Here is a 24,751-nt window from a genome sequence, read left to right on the forward strand (position 1 = left end):
AGTAGGAAACATACAAAAGTGACAGAGACAAAGAAAGAAAGTAGGAAACAGACAAAAGTGACAGAGACAAAGAAAGAAAGTAGGAAACAGACAAAAGTGACAGAGACAAACAAAGAATGAAAGTAGGAAACAGACAAAAGTGACAGAGACAAACAAAGAAAGAAAGTAGGAAACATACAAAAGTGACAGAGACAAGAAAGAAAGTAGGAAACAGACAAAAGTGACAGAGACAAAGAAAGAAAGTAGGAAACAGACAAAAGTGACAGAGACAAAGAAAGAAAGTAGGAAACATACAAAAGTGACAGAGACAAAGAAAGAAAGTAGGAAACAGACAAAAGTGACAGAGACAAACAAAGAAAGAAAGTAGGAAACAGACAAAAGTGACAGAGACAAACAAAGAAAGAAAGTAGGAAACAGACAAAAGTAACAGAGACAAAGAAAGAAAGTAGGAAACAGACAGAAGTGACAGAGACAAAGAAAGTAGGAAACAGACAAAAGTGACAGAGACAAAGAAAGAAATAGGAAACATACAAAAGTGACAGAGACAAAGAAAGAAAGTAGGAAACAGACAAAAGTGACAGAGACAAAGAAAGAAAGTAGGAAACATACAAAAGTGACAGAGACAAAGAAAGAAAGTAGGAAACAGACAAAAGTGACAGAGACAAACAAAGAAAGAAAGTAGGAAACATACAAAAGTGACAGAGACAAACAAAGAAAGAAAGTAGGAAACAGACAAAAGTGACAGAGACAAAGAAAGAAAGTAGGAAACATACAAAAGTGACAGAGACAAAGAAAGAAAGTAGGAAACAGACAAAAGTGACAGAGACAAACAAAGAAAGAAAGTAGGAAACAGACAAAAGTGACAGAGACAAACAAAGAAAGAAAGTAGGAAACAGACAAAAGTGACAGAGACAAAGAAAGAAAGTAGGAAACAGACAAAAGTGACAGAGACAAAGAAAGAAATAGGAAACATACAAAAGTGACAGAGACAAAGAAAGAAAGTAGGAAACAGACAAAAGTGACAGAGACAAAGAAAGAAAGTAGGAAACAGACAAAAGTGACAGAGACAAACAAAGAATGAAAGTAGGAAACAGACAAAAGTGACAGAGACAAACAAAGAAAGAAAGTAGGAAACATACAAAAGTGACAGAGACAAGAAAGAAAGTAGGAAACATACAAAAGTGACAGAGACAAAGAAAGAAAGTAGGAAACAGACGAAAGTGACAGAGACAAAGAAAGAAAGTAGGAAACAGACAAAAGTGACAGAGACAAAAAAAGAAAGTAGGAAACAGACAAAAGTAACAGAGACAAAGAAAGAAAGAAAGTAGGAAACAGACAAAAGTGACAGAGACAAAGAAAGAAAGTAGGAAACAGACAAAAGTGACAGAGACAAAGAAAGAAAGAAAGTAGGAAACAGACAAAAGTGACAGAGACAAACAAAGAAAGAAAGTAGGAAACATACAAAAGTGACAGAGACAAGAAAGAAAGTAGGAAACAGACGAAAGTGACAGAGACAAAGAAAGAAAGTAGGAAACAGACAAAAGTGACAGACAAAAAGAAAGTAGGAAACAGACAAAAGTAACAGAGACAAAGAAAGAAAGTAGGAAACAGACAAAAGTGACAGAGACAAAGAAAGAAAGTAGGAAACAGACAAAAGTGACAGAGACAAAGAAAGAAAGTAGGAAACAGACAAAAGTAACAGAGACAAAGAAAGAAAGTAGGAAACAGACAGAAGTGACAGAGACAAAGAAAGAAAGTAGGAAACAGACAAAAGTAACAGAGACAAAGAAAGAAAGTAGGAAACAGACAAAAGTAACAGAGACAAAGAATGAAAGCAGGAAACAGACAAAAGTAACAGATGGAAAGTAGGAAACAGACAAAAGTAACAGAGACAAAGAAAGAAAGTATGAAACAGACAAAAGTGACAGTGACAAAGAAAGAAAGTAGGAAACAGACAAAAGTAACAGAGACGAAGAAAGAAAGTAGGAAACAGACAAAAGTAACAGAGACAAAGAAAGAAAGTAGGAAACAGACAAAAGTAACAGAGACAAAGAATGAAAGCAGGAAACAGACAAAACTAAGAGAAGGAAAGTAGGAAACAGACAAAAGTAACAGAGACAAAGAAAGAAAGTAGGAAACAGACAAAAGTGACAGTGACAAAGAAAGAATGTAAGAAACAGACAAAAGTAACAGAGACGAAGAAAGAAAGTAGGAAACAGACAAAAGTGACATAGAGAAAGAAAGCAATATAGAAAAGAGGCAGACAAAGGAAAAGACCGAAATCTTTACCCTTGGAAAAGTGGTTTGCAAACATCATACATAGTATTTAGCTTACCAAACTCTCAACGTGGATATGTACCGTGAGAACTAAAAGTGGTGCTGATCACATCCCCCCCTGTATTTCCAAGCAGTCAAAAGTGTTTTTTCATAGCTTGTGCAGACAGAGGGGATAGTTTTACCTTTATCTATTGATAATGTTTCGATATCCGCGACGAGAACAGAAATCTTCCATAGCCTAGCATTTAGCACTAAAGCAAGGCAAATTTAAACGCACGCTGTTTCACTTCCAGTCCAGGCTTCACTGGAAGCTGGAGAAAATTGATAAGGTCTGGAACGGAATGGCTTTTATCTCGCCCGCATGTCCAGACGTTAAAGTTTTATTATCCCTCATTAATTAGAAAGATCGTTGTAGCGGAGAGGAAGGCGACCCCCAGAAGACTGCCAGGAAATGGGGGCAAAAAAACACCCCTAAGTGCGATAATCTTCAGCGGCCGTTCCGAATCTATTTACTTCCATTTTCTCGCTCTTTATTCGCATTTGTTTTGTAGATGGCGCTGTGCTCTCTCAGGTGCCATATGCGTTCTCTATTAATGGAGAGGAGAAGGTGAGCTTTGTGAAACAAGATACCAATACACTCTTGCTTGCAGGCTAACTAGGCTCTGGCACGTAGACCTACAGCCAGAATAATACTCCACTGAACTTGCGTTGTCTCGTCCATGTGTGTTCGTGATAGCCCCTTCATTACTCTTGTCCTACCACCACCCATCTTCCATCGTCGCGATTAGCCAAACGTGCGAGGAAAAAGCGACAAAATAAACCCAACATAAAAAAGTTTTTAACACAACATTTCATCAAATTGTTTTCAAAACTGTTAAATTTCAGTTTTCGGGTTATTTAAAAATTTTATTTTGGGTTTTTCCGTATCCGGAACAGTTTATTTTTTTGTTTCCGGTATCAAAAATTTAAACAAATCTGTTTTCTGCATCAAGAACACTTACTTACGGGATTTCCATAACCAAAACAGTTTGTATATGAACTTTTGTGTAACCAAAATGTATTGTTTACGGTTTTTCTGTAATCAAAACAGTTCATTTTAGTTTTCTCTGCATCCAAAACCGTCTATTTTCGCATTTCGGTTTCCAAAATCGTTATTTTCGCCTTTCGGTTACCAAAACGGTTTATTTTTTTTATTTTTTTTTCTACACAAAACTTTTTCTTCTCAATTTTCCTGCAACCAAAACTGTTTTTGTCGTTTTCCGGTTTCCAAAGTCGGATTTCCGATTTCGGTTTCCGAAAGAAACTAGTTCAAAAGGGCGTGTAAAGAGGTCGCTAGTGTGAACGTCCCTGCGGACGGTAATTTTTGCATTGTATTCATCTAATGCAGACCCTACTTACACATTTTTTTAAAGTAAGAATATTGTCCACATTTGCACTCACACTTCGTTTTCATTAAAAATAATATTTTGGAGATTGGTTTTTATTTATTGTAATCTTGTCACTTTTATTTGTAGTGTTGATAATAATAATAATAAGAAGAAGAAGAAGAAGAAGACTATTAAACTATTATAATTTTTGTACGTAGGTTTCACAAACAATAAATTGAAAAAAACGAATATAACAAGAGAGACAGACCTCTGTCTGTCTCTCTTGTTATAGTGTGTGTAATTTAAATAAATAATATTAACAAGATAAAAATACATTACAAACAGGAACAGGTAAATGCAACATGTTTTTCCATACACAAGAATGAACATTTCATAAAAATAAACTTAATTTAGTATTTCAGTTACCAAAAGAGGTTTCACATTGAGGGTGAGTGAAAATCGTAAACGTTGTAAGTGCCAGATATGTGGAAAAACAGTTTTATGCGATTTCCCAACACTTTCGCTTTTGACACTTACTACGTTTACCACTTGTAGTCCTCAATTAATGTCTACCAGAATTCGCGTTAAAGTATCTGTTATACCTATTCTTAGTAATCAAAACCATAGTCTTCTATAGCAATCCATTGTTTTCTTGTTCTTCCCCTGCTCGAGGCTATGACTAATCATGTTTCTCCAAGCGATCAAATGCACCAACACCCAGGATACACGCGGCAGCCACTCCTTCCCCCCTCCCCTTATCCCAATTGACATGTAACGACAGCCTGACAAGATGTAATTAGTAAACCACGCCACGGAGCGGAGGGGTTGTAACGTGCAGTCGGGGGGAGGAGAGGGTGAAGTTGTAACTGTCCACGCAATTCTAATCAAACGCCGGTGTCACGAAATGCAGAAAGGGCGGGGGGAACGAAATTGATTTGGCAACAGCGGGAGAGTGTCGCTACTGACATCTAGCGGCGCGAATATCGAAGCACGATAAATCTACTGATATCCCGTGGAAAAATGCTTACTATCACAAGTATTGACTTGTCTAGCATTGCTTTTCAAGTAATCATTACTTATAATTAAGGCCTGAGATTTACTTCAGCCAGAATATAAGAAATATATACAAAAATATGTAGAAAAATCCCTAAAATGTGTGAAAAATATGCAAAATATAATAAAATATGTTTAAAAAATTCGTTGCCTTCCTCGTCCGGTGCTATTTTTTACGTTCCTGGCAGTAAGATGGTAAATTACGTTACTTATTTTATCAATTATTCTAGTTTAAGAAGTTCAGCAGAAATTATTTGTGGAATGGTGCTGGTGGAAAACTTTGACGGGTCTAGGACAAGATAAAAAATACCAATTTTTTAAAAAAAATCATATTTTCAATGTTTCTCACACAAATACAGCAACATTCCTCAATGGAAAGTAGAGAGATGGCACAAATACCCCGCTTTATGTAAACTATGTACTCTAAACAGGAAACCTGTAATATACCTCAAAATATGCACACAAAATATGTAGCATAATAATTCACGTTTAACGTTCCTAAAACTCGAATTTGCCATTTTGGCTTGAATATACGTTCGTTCTTTCTGTTGCGGTTATTTTTACGTCGCTCTTCTACCTCGTGAGCTAATCGCGACTATGAGGATGAACGGTGAATTGGTTCATACCAATTCCATACCAGGAATTCCCCCCTGTTGTGTCGAAAACGTCGTCGCCTTATAATCAATTGGGTTTGATATCCGGTGAAGGCACTTAGTGTCTCGGGCACCACTTTAAACTGCAGGTCCAGGCCCGATTAGCTAATCTGTGCATAAGTAGACTTAGAAATATACACGTAAAACGATTTTCAAAATCTTGGTAGTTTTTTGTGAACACCCTATATGTATCTCCTGTCTTTTGGTGGACACCCTATATATATTTTCTATCTGTTTAACCCTTTCCAGCAGCTCGATAACATAATCGCGACCGTTCCTTGCATCCAACACAGAACCCTTTGATTACAAGGCTTAGCCGCGTGTCTTTTGAGACATGTGCTCATGTGTGTAGTGGGGGGAGGTATGGTGAGCACGGTGTGAAAAGCGAAATGATACATAAACGGCGAGTTCTCACTGTACGGCCGTCCCTGGTAATGAGGGTTTAAGTAATTACCAGATCGCGTGACGCCAGAAGGAGTGTACGCCATGATCTGGTGCTCCTGTGCATTCTTGGGGAGGGGCTACGAGAACACCTGCTGACGTACACCACTCGCCACACTTCCCCGCACTCGCCTCCGTCTGCTAGAATGAGTTATTTCCTTCCCGAAGGAAAATGTCTTAACTTCAGCTTTCTCCTCGACGATGCTTTTTTATATATATACGAGGGGCGTTCATAAAGTCCGTACCAAGTGACGTCACTGGTCACCCATCTTTCTTTCTGTAGTCTCCAAACGGCAAAATACGGTTTGATTATAATTTTGAAAATAGAATCATTAAAATTCAATTAAATTAGGATAACTATGTAATGACACGGTCATTACTAATGACCGTTAATACATTGAAAACCGTTATAGTCATTCTTGCGATAGTTGGATGGCAGTGAAACTTGACGGTCATGGACCGTTATTACTCTAGTCAACTTTTTACACATTGCATGTTTTATTTTCAATATAAAAGCGTATACTTTTGAGAATTTTTCAAGTCAGTGGCGGCGATTGGGTTCTACAACCGGGTTGGTAAGGTGTCAAAGCTGGGAGGGGGCAAGGACAGTATATTTCACTTTGTAGATAAGGTTTAGCATAGTGCGGGGGCAAAAGTGGCCAAAAGTGTGGGGGAAATAGCCCCCCTTGACCCCTAATCACCGCCACAAGTACCCATAAGACTTTGCAAATTAGAAAGTACGTTGTATTACTATTCAAGGACTCGTGTTCTCAATCAAACCTTAGCATCCATCCACTATGTGGCTGAAATAATTGTAAATGAGTCAAGAGACGAGAAAATTTGAGAGCACCTATCCCATTTACTTTAGACCCCAGTGTAGGCCATGGTTAACGCTCTCGCCTTTGGTGCTAGTGTTCCTGGGTTCGATTCCCGTAGAGAGTCTCCCCAAATTTAGTCGAGTGTTGTGAGGACAATTGGAAAGCTACTTGAAAAGATCCGGTCTCGAAAGCCAGGAAACAGCGCCGATGGGAGTCGATTCGCTGAACACGCGTCAACCAATGAAAAAGCCGCTCTGGCCCTTAGGGCACTGTTGCACCATTGAGTGTGGTTATGTTAATCCCATTAGTTTACATTTAAATAGGCGTATTGCTTATTATATTCGAGGTTATTTATTTCCCACTGGGGGGTTGGGGGTGGATGCCCAATCCTATTGTTCCCTTCAGGCATCCTCACAACGTGGATGAGTGGGGGAAGAATTCCGGTTACTTATTTATTTATTTATTTATTTACTGCGTCTTGTTTATGATGGCGAAGTGTTCAGGCTATGTAGCCTTTTCTATCATTTAACCATGTTTGCATCGAAATTTTATGATATGGAAATTACGTAGAAGACAATTAAAACCATTACATAAAAATTCAAATATTGAAAACAGTGAAAGAAAAATATAAAATTACCAAGAAAAATTAACATGTGGCCACCGTGGCTCAGTCGGTAACGCGTCTGACTACCATGCTGAAGGTCCCGGGTTCGATCCCCGGACGGTTCAAATTGGGGAACTTTTCTAACGTTGGAAGCTGCCCCGGGGGAAGCGGTTTCAGCGTTCCTTTGCACTTAACTGTATTCAATTTGTACCTAGATTTCTGCCCCATAAAAAATGTTTTAATTGTGTTTTCGACGCGACAGTCGACTTTTGTAAAACTTGTCAGAAGAAAGTGAGAAGAGTTATTCGTGTAATTATCCCTCCAAAATAAAGGATCCATAACTGGCATTCCCAACATGAAATTCGCTCCTGTTACGTCATGTAATGTTAGAGATCTTACTTAGCCTACAATATTGCAAAGTGAATGTGTAAGTAGTTTTGACAAATTTTTCTTCATATTCAGAAGGATAGCAATAATTGTTTCCGTAATTGCTGCTCATTTTTCACATTTTAAGTTTCTTAGCGTATATTTATTTCTATTCGATCTAAATTAAGAAAAATCCATCAAGGAAAAGTTCAAATTTTTTTTCCAAGCTATCTCAATTAACAGAAATCCTGACGAACAAAGGATGCCAGGTTCCTATCTCGACCTGCTTTCTTCATGTGTGTCCCTTCATCAAGTACATCATCAGCCATCCGCATCGTCGCGATTAATCATAAGTGGCAGACAAGCGACAAAATAACAAATATCAAATTACTTAACTCAAGATTTCGAGTCTCTATACATACAGAAAGAACATTTTTAGGAGATATTTGTCTCTACATGTCAATTAATAATTTGCATATTTTAATATTTAACGCACAGTTTCTATAAACTTACAGGAGAATTTCATAAAAGGCACAAGAAATGTGTGTAATTTAATATTAGCAATTAAGTTTGTAAAGTAAAAGTATATCGCATGTTCATTCCGTACAAAAAGAACTGAAATTTTATCTATCTATAAAGGTGCTGCCACCTATTAGCTAATACCTAAAGCATGTACTGGTGCATTATTATTTTCTGAAATAGTGGAGTTTCAAGTTCCGAGGTTACAATTACGTTTACAAAGGATAAAGTTATGTTATTGATTGTCATAATTATGCTGACTTTTTCACTATTTATGTCAAAGCAGTAACAACTGAAAAGTTATGTTCGAAAATGATCACAACGAGAGCAGTCTTCATTTTTTTATGCTTAACGACTCTAACTTTTAGAGTTTTTGGTAAGAATTCTATTCTGTTCTATGTAGTAGCCAAATGTTGCAGAAAAGCGAAGTGAAATGAAACAATCAATCTTATCCTGTCAGAAGCCATCGTGCTACTCCGAAACTCTATTCCACGGCAACACCGGCAGCAATATAAATCGCCTTTGTGGCATTACTATTATACGACGCACGCTTTTAGAAGCGATATCGGGCGGGGCCACGCCGAGGGTGTGCGTGGCGATCAGCCAATGGCAGGAGTGCAACGTTGTACAGTTAGGAGACTGCGGCGCAGAAGTTAAAAGCGGTGTTCTGTATTTTTCTTGCGCGCAAGAAGTTTTCATAAAACTCGCCACTTTAAGGTTCATCACAAGATGGAGAAAGACATTTTGAACCTGACTGTCCAAATCCCATGAATTTCCGTCGCCTACAGCCGGAGTTATCGTTCCTTGAAGAAACAAGGGAAACATCACCTTTCATTTCCTTCCGCCTGTTTTTTTTCGTTGCCACCGTGTTGACGCAGCTGAGTTGTTGTGTTTAGGGAAAACTGTGGGTGTTAAATTCGCCTCGATATAAACAATGACCCTTCATTGTTCTTGGCGTTCTCGAATATTGAAAGCCTGAGTCAGTTTGAGTTCAGCGTTTTCGTAGCAAGGCTGGTGTAAAATTATTCGTTTATCGTTCACTCGTGTGCGACAAAGAACAGTTTGTGAAAATATTAAATACAGCCCTTTCGTGCGATAGTGTGTGTTCCGTGTGTTCTTTCTATTTTAAATAATGTCACTCTCAAAACTTAGCACCAGTAGTACAAGCACCAAGGGTGCAAAATCTAATTATTAATCTCCAGGAGAGTGATTCGGAAATGAGTGAATTCAGTGATACGGAGACCCATGGGCGTCCGGGAGGGAGGGGGCAATGGGGGCCGTGCCCCCCCCCCTGGAAAATGAAAGTCAACCAAAAATTATATATTTTTCACATATAATTTCATTACGGCCACAATAATATGTGTTAATTATTGCATGAATATAATATTCAAATTTAAGCAATGTTTTTGAGGGAACAACACTATTATGGAGGAAAATGTGCCTTGTTTGCCCCCCTGGAAAAAAACACCTTCCTTGCCCCTCCCTGGAAAAAATCCTGCGGACGTCCATGCGGAGACCGAGGAAGACGACGAGAGCGGTGATGAATAAATACCTTCAGGCTTCTTTCAGGTATGGGTTTCTCGTATATGCTACAGTGATATATGATATTATAATCCTGTGTAGAAATATTCACTATATTATTTCACTGTACTCATATATACCGTGCATGCATTATCAAAAACAATGGACACATCGCGAATTTTCTGCCCTTCCCTTGCGCTAGCAGTTAGTTTGGCAACAGCGCAGTAGCACTGGCTGGGTATTGGCCGAACTCATGTTCCTTCTAAAAGCGTGCGCCGTATAGTTCATAATGATGTTTTAATGCTCCACTAGACTTTAACCTTCACTTAGTTTAATGTTGTTATTGGCTAATGTAAGACGGCAGTCTAATATCGTTCACCTCTAACAGCAAAACGGCACAGTTGCATGCCTAGAGCTCTCACGACATGTAACGAGTTTTCACCCAACTTTATCAATAGAACAGGATAGAGTTCTTGCCAAAAACTTCGTTAAGCCTAAAAAAATTAAGACCGTTCTCCTTGTGATCTCTGTCGAACATAACTTTTCTGTTGTTGCCGCGTCATTCTTAAAGTCATATATGTTACAGTAATAGTGAAAAAGCCAGCATAATTATGACAATCAATAACATAACTTTATCCTCTGTAAACGTAATTGTAATCTCGGAACTTGAAACTACGTTATTTCAGAAAATAATCATGGACCTACATGCTTGAGGTGTTAGCTAATAGATAGCAGCACCTTTACACATACATAAACTTTAAGTTGTTTTAATAAGGAATGAACACGTTATGACTTTTGTACTTGGAAATCTAATTGCTAATTTTACATTGTACAAACTTTCTTGTGTCTTTTATGGACGTTTTCTGCAGGTTTATTGCGACTGTGCGTTAAATATTAAGAATTGCAGACTACTTTTAGACATGAAGAAACGAATTGCCCCTTTGATTTCCCAGAATAAACTCCGATACTTCGAAAGTTTCTATCATATTTAACTAATGATATGATGTGCTTCGTGAAGGGACACACAGGAAGAACACCCAGGCCGAGATTCGAACCCGGAACCCATGGCTTCGTTGCACGGTGTTCTAACCACTCTGCCGCCACGGAGATCGGTGCAGCGGTATTTGATTCCAGAAGCCAGAAAACAGCGGCGATGGGACTCTATGATCACGCATCTCTGGAGCAAGGCCGCACATGGCGACAGAGAAGGGGGGAAATCGAGTGGGCAGAGCGAAGCAGTAAACACTGCTGCGAAGGCTGGTAACCGCAGTCGCTTTCCCCCTCCACGCAATCCCGTTCCCTCTCACGTGTCCATTGGTGGAGCCGTCTCGCGTCACTGCTTGCGCAGAGACGTGCTTTCGCTTGCCTGCTCCACAGTTAGCTGGGACGGAGTATATATACTCTATCCTTGCAATCTATGGAACAAGCGAACGAAATCAAGTCTCTGCGCAAGTAGTGACTCGCGAGTGCTCGACCAATGAACGTGCCAGAGGGGGAAGCGAGTTAAGAAGAGAAAAATGGGGCTGCAGCTACCAGTTATTACCAGCACGTACTGCTTCGCTCCTCTCACTCGCTTTCTCCCCTTTTGCTCCATAGATTCCCGTGACAGAGTATAGGGAATCATCTGACGTTTGCAGTTTACATTATGTCGCGCATCAATTACTTCCTGGCGTCGTGACGGGGGGTCGAAAGTGTCGGTGGACCCCTGGCAATTGACATCGTTCATTTGAAGATACTAAGAAAGCCGAAAGTGTGTTACTCTTATTGTTAAGAACAGAAACAAAGTTCAATTAGTTACTATTCGAACAGAATAATCAAAGCAAAATGCATTGTATCGAAAACATTGAGTGAAAAATACAGCAACAAGGTTATATTCTACAATTTCATCCAAAGAACAAATGGTTTAGACAGTTTTCAAAATTCTAATAATTACAGTTGTAGGTGAGAGGTCACACAACAAACTCTATATAAAACAATACCCCTAACATTTAAAGCCTTTTCTTGAACCAGACGTGCAACAGTTAATATCAAAATGCATTCAGATACTAACTGCATAAAATGCAAAAGAAATAAATGGTTGTCCTGGTATTCACTCGTTTAGATACTCTATTTAAAAGTATATTTGAAATTCGATTTGATTGTAATTTTATTGAGTGGATCGAGTCTCCCTATTTATATAATTATTATTATTATTATTTGGAATTAAATTTATTTGTTATAATAGTTATTATTGTGTAATAACATTTATAACCGTGATAATAATAGTTATTATTTATCTACCATTCAACTTTTATCATTTACCCGACCCCCCCACCCTGCAAAAACTTCTGGCGACGCCCTTGCTTCCTCCGTATTCACTTTGAATTTACCCCTGCCCCCTCCCCTTCGAATGAGTCCACATGAATCTCGTCATCTATTTTTACCTCTCTAATCGCGCCTGAGGGACCAATTTCGATCGTTCATCGTATTATCCTTATCTGACTTTGTGCATTTTTTTTTTTGTTTCGCTTTTTTTAGAAGATTTATTTGACTTATTAATGTTCCTGTGATCTTTCCTGATATTTCGGATACGTCAGTCATCCCCTATAATTAACCAAACACGCCCGCAAGCCATTTGCGCATTTAGGACCTTGATTAAGATCTTTCGAACACTCTGCGATAGTATGCCCCATCACGTTTAACACCCTTTGTACGCAGGCAACAGTTATAGTCGAGCGGTTAAATATTTGGGAATACCGACATGGGACTATTGCTTCTGGCTATGTGGCATATTCAAAGTAACAGCATGCGACATAGATATCGTATGAGCACTCTTGTGTATACTCTATATGCTAATGGAACACTTCTCTGACGAAATTCTTGTTACTGCTCTAAAGGCAATTTCCCAAGCATAAATTACCATGATCAGTGTTCACATGCTTCAATCATAATTCGTTATCTGTATAAAACATTCTCGAGCAGGCCTCATCCCCAGGAAGCTATCAACTCGGGGCAAGCTCCGGCATCTAGCGACCTGTTGGGTCAGAATGAGTCAAGGGTTTATAAAACATTTTGCTGCTTCCCCAAAAATAGGCAATAGTTAGGCTGGAGAGTTGGAGTGAACTAACCAATCTGTGACCGGATGCTTGCATTCTCTCGTTATCTATTGTGAACCGCCCTTGGCCTTTCAGGGAACATTTCAGACCCTATCTGACGCTGTTACAATGGTTTGTAATGTTTTCTTTTATACAGTTTCATGTTAACTTTGAACATTGGGATGTACTTCACGTGCGGACTGGACCTTGCGTTTCTTATGGCCGCTTCGTTCTTGTTCTGGTTCGGAATTTACGTTCTAAGATGTTGGTTACCAATCGTGCTGTAAAATACCCTTCCGAAATACAGATGAACGATAGCTATTAACCAACGTAACTGGTTTCCTAAAAGTTCGTGGTACTAACTCAGAAACTCGTAACTATTTTCATCAAAAGATAAAAATGCACTGGATAACATAGGACATTTTATTAACAAGCTTAATAATTGTATTTGAACAATAATAATGAAACATATAAATTGTCACTAAATACATTACAATAACTTCCATAAATGAGATTAATGCATTTTTACGCAACATAAACACTCATTTAACAATCATATTATTATTATTATTATTATTATTTCAAAATTAACAATTGACTCACTCTGCTGATTTGTTCAGTGGATTTAAATAACAATCCGAATTGTACTTTTATTTCATTGGGCATTTTTACTAATTATTTCTGTGTCGATTCCCCCCCCTTTGTCTCAGTTGACGATCATTCGCATCAAAGCTGAAGTAAAATTAAATAATAATACTCCTACAAAACTAAATAAGATAGTGTTAAGTAAAATAACTACTAATATAAATTGAGCCTATGCATCCAAATCCAATCACTTGTTGAATCCTTCCGTCATGTCAGGTGTCCGTGTTAGGCTATAATAGCTGCTATAAATGTATTCCAGCTGAAAGTGGAGTGTAGTGCTTCAGAATACCTTACACTGATATCAGTGGGGTAGGTGACGTAACACCACCACTGCGCCATCTATTGACCATTACATAAACTAAACCTTCCTTTTTTTTTCAGCTATAGAGGAGCCAAAATTCTACACAGTGATATACTTTCAATAGCTCAGTTAACGTCTTGCATGTTCATGGTGTATTTAAGACACCTACTGCAGCTATAGCACCTTCTGACTTATTTCATTGGCTCATATGTACAGGCAACCACTGATCAAAATATTCTAAATATTGTTTCCATCAAGAACAGGTTTTAAACTACTTGTTTTCTAAGAATAATGGTCGATCATGCAAGGAAGAACTTTGTTTTTAGTTAAAAATCAGACTCTTTGTTGATTAACTTCTTAAAATAACTATTTCATTACTCTTAAATCGCGCATGTAGATTGTTCGAGAAAGTTCAATTCTTCCACTGTTGCCAGGCCCCACTCTGTCCTAAAGCCAGCTTCTCTCTTTTCAAAAATATTACATTTTCTTAACGACAATGTACGTTAAGTGCGGAACAAAACTGTTTCCTCCAAATTGTGAAAGTTCGGCCCCCTATCCCTCGTTTCTATCCGGCCCTCTGGATTTCTTCCTACTTTTATCCCTCAATCTCTCCTTTCACCTCACCCTGGGTGCTAAGCGAGCAGATTATTTTTGCACCGGAATTACAAAAGGGGGATTCACATAATAATTTATATTTTTCAGTCCCTGGTTCGTTTACACATGTACAGCAAGTGAATATACAACTGGTTTTAAATTGACAGTACCGTAGTTCTTTGAATCATAACATTCTCGTAGGATATATTGGTTTATTATACGTAGTTATATATATATATATATATATATATATATATATATATACATATTTACATAGCGTTTCCATGTGTGTCTTGAATAGACCAAATTAACAAATCTCTAAATTAACATAATTGCGCACCTATGGCTTACACCATAGGCACTTCCTTTACCGCAGAGTTAGCATAACTATCTCTGCGGGCCTACCCTCAGCTTAAATGATATTCCGTTCCTTACAAATGCGTTTCCTTACGCCTTCACTCCTTCTTTTGGGCATCAATTATTCAATACGGAAATATCCACATAATCAAAGCTTTTTCTAAAAGGGGACTTGAGACAGCAACGGGGGCTGGCTTAACCAGATGCTACATTATTATATCCAGTTTAGCCACCATAAGTGGACTAAACTTGAGGAGACGTTCCTCTTTCGTCGATCAATGGGGAGGGGAAACACTGTTTTTTTGCTAAAGCCCACTGGCCTTTTTTATAGTCGGGGTAAACGTCCGTGGACGTGGACCCCGTAGCGTTGGAAAATTCCACTGCAACGGTCTTTTGAAAGACAGCTAGCTCCCCCAACCGGGGAGGTAAAATACAGGGGAATCTAATATCCAGCAAAGCACAATCCAATAAGCATATACACTTACATGCAATAATAACAAAAAAGTACACTCATGGAAACATATTACTTAACCCTACACCTTGCAGCTGGCCAGCAATTAATTAACATATTACCAAAACCAGTAATGGTCAATTCGACCGTTACAAAATCCTATTCAATTATGAAACTGTTTTAAACACTTGTAAAAAAAATATAGCCATGTGTTTTAAACTTCTCCTACAAATACTGATTTCCTTAACTGAATAAATGTACGTTTTCGGCCACTGAACAGATTTTTATGCACAGCATACTAAACATGACAGATTGAATGAAAGGACAGTTATCAAACGGACAAATAAGCACAGACTATCAAATCTCAAGTATTATCAAAATGTGTGTAAATCAAGTCCAAAAAAGCATGTTTAAAACACTGCGTTGAATTTTTTAAAACACGAATACAAATCGTACAATACAAAGTTGCGTATCTTAAAACACTTGTTTTAAACATGCCAATCGTGGCTTTAATTAAATATGAATTTGATCTCAAAGCTTACTCAAAAGCAGTTTCAATTGTCTAATTCTTTCTTGAAAGCAGCGTGGTAACAAAATATTCAGCCACACAATTATAATAATTTAATGCTTACAGTAAGTTGTTGGCTTGTTCCACTAGAAGACATTCGGCCATCTTCTTTTATTGCTCTTCTCCGATACACCAACATTTTCCTACAACAAAATACCAAGCATTAGTCACCCTTGTTCATGGAACGTAATACAGTTAAGCCTCGTTAATCCGGACTAATGGGGGGATAAGTTGACCGATTTAACGAAAGTCCGGATTAACTGAAATAACCTAAAAGAAAAGTAGAAAATGCATTAAAACTCCGTTTATAGCAACAAAACACGTTTATTATGATGTATTTAAAGGGCATAGGCCTACATACACTATACAGTACAGTACAAAGTCTGCGGGAAACAGAATTTTACCAGTGGTTGACTGCCTTTTCTTTGCGAAGTTCTCTTGTTGACTTCTAGCCACATTTAAAACCTTGCATTCTGTTTTTTTTCCTTTTGCCTGTCCGGATTAAGCAAAGTCCGGCTTATCGGAGTCCGGATTAACGAGGTTTTACTGTATTGTCATTTTAAAATCTCAGTCTTACCTTAAACAACACAAAGCCCAAAATGTTTCAATTGATACTATAATAATATGTATGATTGATTCGATTCCAGTGACTGGCATAAACAAGTGGTTCTCAAACTGTGGTACGCGTACCCCCAGGGGTACATGAACGACTTGAAGGGAGTACGCGATCAGCTCGGAATAACAAGTACCGAAATAGACTAAATTTGAAGCCGAATCTCCGCTTGAAAGTTTCAAGTTCACAACCAGACATCAAGAAACTGTGCCAGGCTTTGCAGGCACAGCCTTTTCACTAGAAACTCAGAGGATGTATAATAAAAACTCCAAATGTGCTTGACAGTTTGTTTACATACTTATTTCTGCCTTTTACCCTTTTCAATAACTCTGGAAAAAATATATGAAAATTAAATTTTCTTATGTGCTTCCTAGCATACATGTGCTTCACATTTTTATTTTTGTAACTAATCGTAAAGATTACAAACGCAGGAATATCTAATAAAATAATATACGTAGGACTCTGATGTTAATTTGTTTATACAGCTCGAATGCCACTTTGCACTTTGCAGATACCGTACACACCAAACACGCCCCACTAATCAGGCAGCCTAGAATACACTATTCGGAGCAAACCTATGGTGGAGCTACATCAGAAGTTTAGTTACGACTAAACAATGAGGGAAAAAATTGAGAACCGCTCGCATAAGCTGTTAATGTTGAACTTTTTGCGTAGAGAAATTAATCAATGGGTGATTTCCCAGCGGTTGTTACGTGTGTTGGACTTTGCTAGTTGAAGTATTTCTCTCGTGCAACACTCAATCGCATTCCAAAGCAGCACCTACCTACACCGATATGGACATGAGAGTTTGAAACTTAACCCTTTTCAATCTGTTCAAATCTGACACTGAAAATAGTCGCAATTTGAGTTATTGGACTGTAAGCAAATTTACAATGTAACTCACTACAAGTAGTTACAGCAGTTCAAATTGTCCCTAAGAATAGAATCGCCTTTATCGAGTTGGCATGTACTGATAACACTTTCTGTAAATCCAAATGTCAAAATGCCAAAAATGTTATCCTATTTTTAACGTTCATCCAATTATGTTCGGGGAAATACTCTTCTTTTGACATTCAGTATAAATGTTATGAAACTGTTTTGAAGTTTCTGCAGCTTTTAAATTAGGGCACTGTTGGTGTTTATAACTGCTCTGCATATCAAGTGTACTTGCCGGGTGAGTTTAAATGCAGGGTGTGAGTGATTGTTGTTTTGCTGCTGAGCCTTTTTGTGTGATATTAGGACCCCAGTATAGATTCATCTGCAATTCCTAAAATAACAAACTACTTTTTTTTCTCAATCTTGCTGTCGTTATTTTTCACTTTACCATTAGCTAAAACTAAAGGCTGTCCCACTTTTATTCCTTCGACAAAAATATATCTTTTATGCCTAATTTTCTGCAGAAGAAACATTTAAAACAAAGAATATCAAACAGAAGTTGAGGCAGAAAGAGATTTCCTCTACCACCCTGCCCTCTAGCGGGTAGCGTGACGATCACAATGCCTCTTTCGTGAGACAATGGAAGCAAGACTTTGATTACGCCAGTCCGGTGTGCTTTTCCGTGGCAAAGGAACAATTTGCGATTGGTTTCAGCTAATTCTTTGCGTCTTGCTGTTCGCATGGATCCTGATTACGAGTTCTAGACTTGGCCAGCACTAATTATAGGGCAGGGGCTCTCTGTTGTCAGTCAGGAGCGCGTCTTCGCCGCGGAAGAAATAATTGATTCTTCGACAAACTGCATAACTAATGCTCTCTGTGCGTGAGACGTATCTTTAGCATGCCGGTGAGCAGTGCTGCCATCTTTGATGTCTTTATAAAACCTACTGAGGAGGCTGTCAGTTTCATTTCGCAGCTGCTGTGAAGGCTGAATAATTACGGTTAAGTGCGTGACCAGATGAATATTGAATAAGGAACGAATATGAAACAGCTTTTCTACTGTAAACTGTACGAACGCCACAATGAAAGGCAAATAATAGGGTGTGGTTAAATTACCTGAATTACTGAATCCATCCAGGACATTGAAATAATGTAAGGAAGATGGCGGGTCGCATGAAGACTTAATTATACAAGTGATAATAATGTAAAGTTCCAACAGGTTGATTAACAAATCGAAATGAAAACCATTTAAATACAATGTTTCGTACGTTTCTAAATAATTTTGCTACTGTGCTGATCATACAAATTTAATGCATCATGTTTTAACTCTCTTGCTATACTTCTTACATGTTTCACTTATTATAAGACCAGCATCCAAACAAATATGAATTCATTTCCCCCTGTATTTCCTATTGTGGTAGGTACAGTAAGACCTCGTTAATCCGCACTTCGCTTAATCCGGACAGGCAAGAGCCCCTCCAATAAAAAGCAGAATGAAAGGTTCTAAATGTGGCTAGAAGTCAACAAGAGAACTTCCCAAAGAAAAGGCAGTCAACCACTGATGAAATTCTGTTTACCGCAGACTTTGTACTGTATAGTGTATTTAGGCCTATGGCCTTTAAATACACCATAATAAACGTGTTTTGTTGATATGAACGGAGTTTCAATACTCTTTCTACTGTTCTCTTAGGTTATTTCAGTTAATCCGGACTTTTGTTAAACCGGTCAACTTATCCCCTCCATTAGTCCAGAATAACGAGGTTTTACTGTATAGTAAGATCTAGTGTCTCAGAAATGCATGACTATCTGAAGTTGAGAATTTGAAATTCCTAGTTTCTCGTAGTTCAAGAAAATGCAGTAAAACTTCTTGTGAATAGCAAACACCTCTAAATAATGGACATTTCGTAATTCTCCATACATGGGGATTTTTTTCTTACTAACGGATATTTTCAATAACGGAGGCGGACATGGAAAACTTTACACCGGTAGCAAACTGGCTTGATTTAAATCAGATGATTTTTTTTAAAAATCAGATTTAAATCTCCTTAAGGAAATAATTTACAGAAAGATTTTGTAGATATATAAATCACTTTTGGTGAAAGAACATTAATCTCGAAAACATTTATTAGTGCTTATTACACTCTAAAAGGAAACAAAATATATGCACTGATGGGGTGAAGCTCATACGAAAAAAATTACAATGTGCAAACTGTAAACACACTTATATTTCTCTTGAGTTAAAATTCAATATTTTTTGTGGGCAAAAATAGCAAACACTTTGTGTAGAATAATACAAAATATTAATCATATTAAACCATAAATAGTTTCATTATCATTAAACTGTAAATAAACATGGCAGCTGATATTTTGCACACACTGATTAAAATAATTGCCAAAATTCAGCTACAAAAACTATAGAAATTCTTTTAAGTTACAATTACTATATAGTACATCCAGAATGTTTTATTTTCACTGGAAGTTACTGAAATTATTATAGTTTCATTCACACACTCAACAAACATTTCCACAGTAGGTTCATATGTACACTATCAGAAACAGAAAAATCTATATTTACATACAATATTTTATTTGCTTTAATCAAACTGTTCAAATATTTTACAGAGCCGTTTACCAGAAAAGGGCTTCCTATTGAAAAACAAATTTCTGTATGTATGGTGCTAAAAACCATGCAAGCAATTTTAAGTGTCTTTTTTTTAAAAAAAAAAATCGATTTAATTAAAAAAAACAGATTTAAATAAAAATTAATCAGAAATTATTTTTTAAAATAAAAATCATGATTATTATTTACCATGACCGGAAGTGATTTAAAGCTTCTGAACAACGGACAAGCGAGTAAACAGAACAGTGGCAGTTCCTGAAATTCTGAGGTAACACTGTTTCAATCGTGTGCAAAATGTTGAGCAGAATTTACAATGATTTGGCGGCAATCAAACATATTTATCTATCAATTGCACGTCAAGAGTACCTAACCATTTCATGTGTTGCGTACAGATTTCAATAAAACTAACATGCAGAAATCAAGTTTTTGTAGTAAATTTATTTTAATTATTCCAGCTGTGAAAATTTCGATACTTATGTGGTTGATTTTGTTAAAATTTTCTTTCAAGTTCAATTTGTATGTTATATGTATATTCAAATGTAATAGGTTACCAAAAAATATTGGCCCTGTGTATACTTCTGATGCTCTAAATAAAATTATTCTATTCCGGTAATGTTACTTCACAGCTTGATTAATACCGAGACTAACTTTATTGAAAGTCACATCAACGTCATTTTGTCACTCTTAAAGATGGTTCCTGGGCGAACAAAGGCTCGCTGTTTTGTCTCGACCACACAAAAATGTGAAAATGTTTATTAAAACTAAGAAAACCTTATGTTTTTTATTTTACATTTAATAATTGGACAAATATCCCTTTGATATGTCTGAATAAGTCTGTATATTAAAGCAATTTGAAGAAACTTTCATATAATCTGCATGAATACCATCCTCTAGTCGTGGATACGAAAAGTGTACAAATATCGCCATCTTACGTAGACCTAGACCTAATCTGCACGACTCTGTGCGTTCATAGGTGGCAGCACTTAATAGTTCACAACAGGATTAAGGACAAACATCCTTAAAAGGATAAGAATGCAGCTACACCCTTTGGGCGAGGAATTCTCGATCAGTCTAACAGATTGAACTTAATTAAATAAAATAACGTGTTAGCATACGAATGTTTTAATGAATTTTTATAGGGTGATCCCTCTCCCGGGAAAATATGGTTGTAAATCAAAACGATTTTTATTAAGACGTCAGCTCAACATCAATTTTCTAGTTCCCAAATTCAATATGATTCATTTCTTTAATCAGTTGCTTTTTCTCTCAAACTTTTTTTAACGTCTCTGTTAATACGGTAGCACCGGACATTTTCTCGGTATTTTTTGTTCTTCTTAAATCTATTATTCCTACCGTCAGACACCGATGATTTACACAGCATATGCATGTGTGGATGAGATAGATTATTCGATACTTATACGATGAAGAAGACATTTTATACTGGTCGTGTGTGGACGGCAGAAGTACGGAGTTCATAATACCGGATGAATTATTCATCATAAACTCGTAAACCTATCAGATGGAATCGGATTCTGTTGGGATCGCAAGTCTTGCCTCCACCTCCTTCTCCCCCACCTCTCTTTCCTTGTCTACCCAGAATGCCCCGGGGCGAAGTGTATCGCACTACGAATATTAACCGACGTACTTATCATGTTCTTCCAGCTCATTAACAATTTAGATTAGCGTAATTGAGTTATCAAAAGGAATTACCAAGTTTGTGCTGTTCAAGTTTTCGTCCTGAAAGTTTCTGAATTTCTCCCCTTTCCCTTCCCACTTTCACCCGATCTTCCAACGTCCCAAGGACAGATTTTTAATTAAATACCCTCCCAGTTACAGAAGCGACATTGGTGTTTCAGTTAACGCCAATAGATGTCTCTTCCGTCAGCGTTTAATTTTCTCGCTGCGATCTTCAGTTGTTATCCAATCTTCACCATCTTTATGCAAAATCTGTTCCGCTCTGGAAAAAATGTGTTAAAGTCTGTGTTCTTTAACTAATATTATGCGTCGCAAAGAGCTTGAGGTAGCATTTATCTGTTCAAGTCTCGGAAGGAAATTTGTAACAAATATTACAAAAAATATTTATGCGATCATTTTGCTTGACCTTTGGCCAACACCAGCCAAGCCGTTTTCAAAATCTCCTCTCCTTTCAACAAACCGCTATGAGATTTCGAATTCTGACCAATTACTTTCGCTGTTGTTTAGATATTCGCAATAGTTTCGTGGCTATGTAAGCCTACTGAACTATTGCGAATATCTGGACAGATGTAATTGTTCAGAAGTCGAAATATGATAGCGGTTTGTCGAAAGGAAAAGTAAAACGGATTCATTGGGGCCAGCCAAAGATCCAGCCGAACCTTAAGCATATTTTGTTGAACTGTGAATGCTTCAATGGGATAGAACACAACTCATTTCACTGTGATCAATATTCAAAATAAGTAACTTGTTGTAGAAATTCAAGAAGTTGTAGATCTAATGGATAAATCCTTGTGTTTCTTTCAGATAGCGACGGGGACGACACTCCAGCGAAAAGGCGGCGCTCCAGGACGAATTTCAACAGCTGGCAGCTGGAGGAACTGGAGCGAGCATTCCAGGCGAGCCATTACCCGGACGTTTTCATGAGGGAGGCCCTTGCGATGAGGCTCGACCTCAAGGAATCAAGAGTAGCGGTTAGTGTTCAATTTCGAATTTTCTTTCAGTTCACGAACCGTTCACAAGAACAGTTCGTCAATATTTTGAATCCATTCATTAGAACCGTTCACGCGAACAGTTCATATAGTTCAAAGGAGGACATAAAAATGTTGAAAATGTCGTTCACAGTTTGGTGAACCAGTTCATGAGGACTGTTCAAAACAAACAGTTGAGGGTGTTCAAGCTACCGTCCTACGAACCAATTGAATTCTCAATCTAATTCTTGAATCTATGCCGAGTTGGTCTTCGAACTATTCATCTGTATGGCTCGCGTGTTTTTTCACTACGTAACTACGAGATATATGAATCAATCGAGAGAGAGAGAGAGGAAGCTACAGTATATAGCTCACATACCCTTCCCTCGTAAGCTTAACAAGCTGAGGGTTCCAGACCCTCCCCTAACTTACTAACCAACCATCCTGAGTCTACTTCCAATTTACAGATTTTGGAATTTCCAAATTGATATATGCGTAAATAATTTGTATATAAGGATAACTTGGGGGCCCCCCTGAAAACAAAACCCACTATTTATATTCTAATCATAAAACCATATATTCACAGAGACAGACACATCCTAACCATAAATGAATATGTATTTATTCATAGAAGACAGATAGGCTATTGTACAAATGCTAAACATTAAATGAGCCTTATTTTGCAGTATCCCCATTGAACCACACTTGAAAGGATGTATTGAAATCTACACTACATAGTCTTTGAATAAATCAGTACAATAACACTTTTTTCTGCTTGTACCTTCTACTAGTTGACTGAAATGTATTAAATATCATCAATTACCTGTTCTGCACAATGATTTATTAGTTCTAAATGGACGGGGATACACGAGATTATCATATAAGCTTCGAAGCAAATTATGTATGTAAGAAATTTACATGCTAGTTGTAGCAAAAGGTAACATTTTTCTTATCTTGCTGAAAACAGACAAACCAAGAATGAAGCAGGCATTAGCGCGACTTGAGGAGATAAGTTTCAGTTTTATTATTTAGAATTTGTCTCCATGCAGTGCTTAGTGAGAATAAGGTCAAAAAGGCACTCCCATTTGTGCCCTGTCATATCTGTTCCGCCACCCTGATACCATGCAGTAAACGCTTATTGTTACGTTGGGACCAGCAGTTGATATTGATTTCCTTACATTGGTTGCAGACATTGTCAACAAATAGAAATCTAGCTCTCGGCTCAATCAAAAATAATAGTAAGTCGGCCATCTCGCCCCGATTCAAATAGATAACCCCCGTAAATGTCCGCTAACTGAAATCCAGCGGTCTACGGAATAACAGGGAGCCTATCAAAAAGGTCTTGGCTAATACGCCTGCGCTTCGGCACCAAGCGAAGGAATCAATCCGTGGGAAGAGGGAAGGACTGGTGGATGGGAAGGGGTCCCCGGAGCTCCATTACGAGAGCGGCCCAGCAATAGGCACAGTTCCAAAGGATGAGTTGAGGGAGGGTGGCAGAGGGAGCTGATAAAAGAAAAGAAGAGATAGAATTGGAAGCAGAGGACGTAATGGTGCGAATGAAAAGGTTGAATGTCGTTTTTTGGACGTTTGAAGAGTTCGCAAGGGATCGTGTTTACAAAATAGAAGGGAAAGAAATGTGTTTTAGTCGACTCTGCCATCTAGCGGGAATCGAAATGAGCTTCGAATGTCGGGTTAACTAGCGCTGTGGGGAATGGTGAGGTGAGCGTGCAGACCGTGGCCACAAGCTGATACGGAACGGGAGAGGGGGGGGGGCTGGTTGAGTGTTTTCGCGAAGGTAAACAACCGTTTCATTTATTCTGCTTAGTTATCTAGTCTTTAGGTACGTCGGACGACGTGAAGGAACAAATGGCGATGTGACATAACAGCGGAAAGGATTGCCCATGCCATGTCCGTTGGTCGAACCCAGAACTTTCAACGTCCAGATGACTTGAACATCAACTACAGTTTCCCCTTGGTGTCTACCTTTTGTTACAAGCATGAACAAACGTCAGGAGAAAATGCAAGTAATACGTCACCTCACATTAATGTGAAGGGTTTTCATTTCTTTATTCAGATCCGTTTCCCGGGGTGTACTGAGTGGTATAACACGTGTAATGTCCCACTTCGATACTGAAGCACCCTCAATGGTGTAAAGAAATTTCCAGTCACAATTTCATACACACACTCAGGATGGAAGTTTATAAGTGCTCTACGGCGATATCCTGTATGAACACACACACACACACCCACATACACACACACACACGGGCAATCCTTTCCAAAATAATGAACTGTAAATCAACAAGTTATAATATGTAGCTATTATACACTCCTCACAAAATGTTTGGAATATTGTTACGTTAGACAATAGGT

At 37.9% G+C, this 24,751-nt stretch overlaps 1 protein-coding gene across 1 annotated transcript in view; it reads left to right on the forward strand.

The window, feature by feature from the left end:
* The window catches only part of LOC145989964 (uncharacterized), a 169,955-nt gene that overhangs the window by 140,177 nt on the left and 5,027 nt on the right, over positions 1–24,751 (forward strand). Inside the window, exon 2 of the mRNA XM_083125516.1 lies at positions 22,215–22,381. Coding sequence (XP_082981642.1) covers positions 22,215–22,381 — 167 coding nt within the window. The remainder of the gene's footprint in view (positions 1–22,214; positions 22,382–24,751) is intronic.

This window comes from Lepisma saccharinum, chromosome 7 (assembly GCF_977018435.1).
Source record: "Lepisma saccharinum chromosome 7, izLepSacc3.1, whole genome shotgun sequence".
NCBI lineage: Eukaryota > Metazoa > Arthropoda > Insecta > Zygentoma > Lepismatidae > Lepisma > Lepisma saccharinum.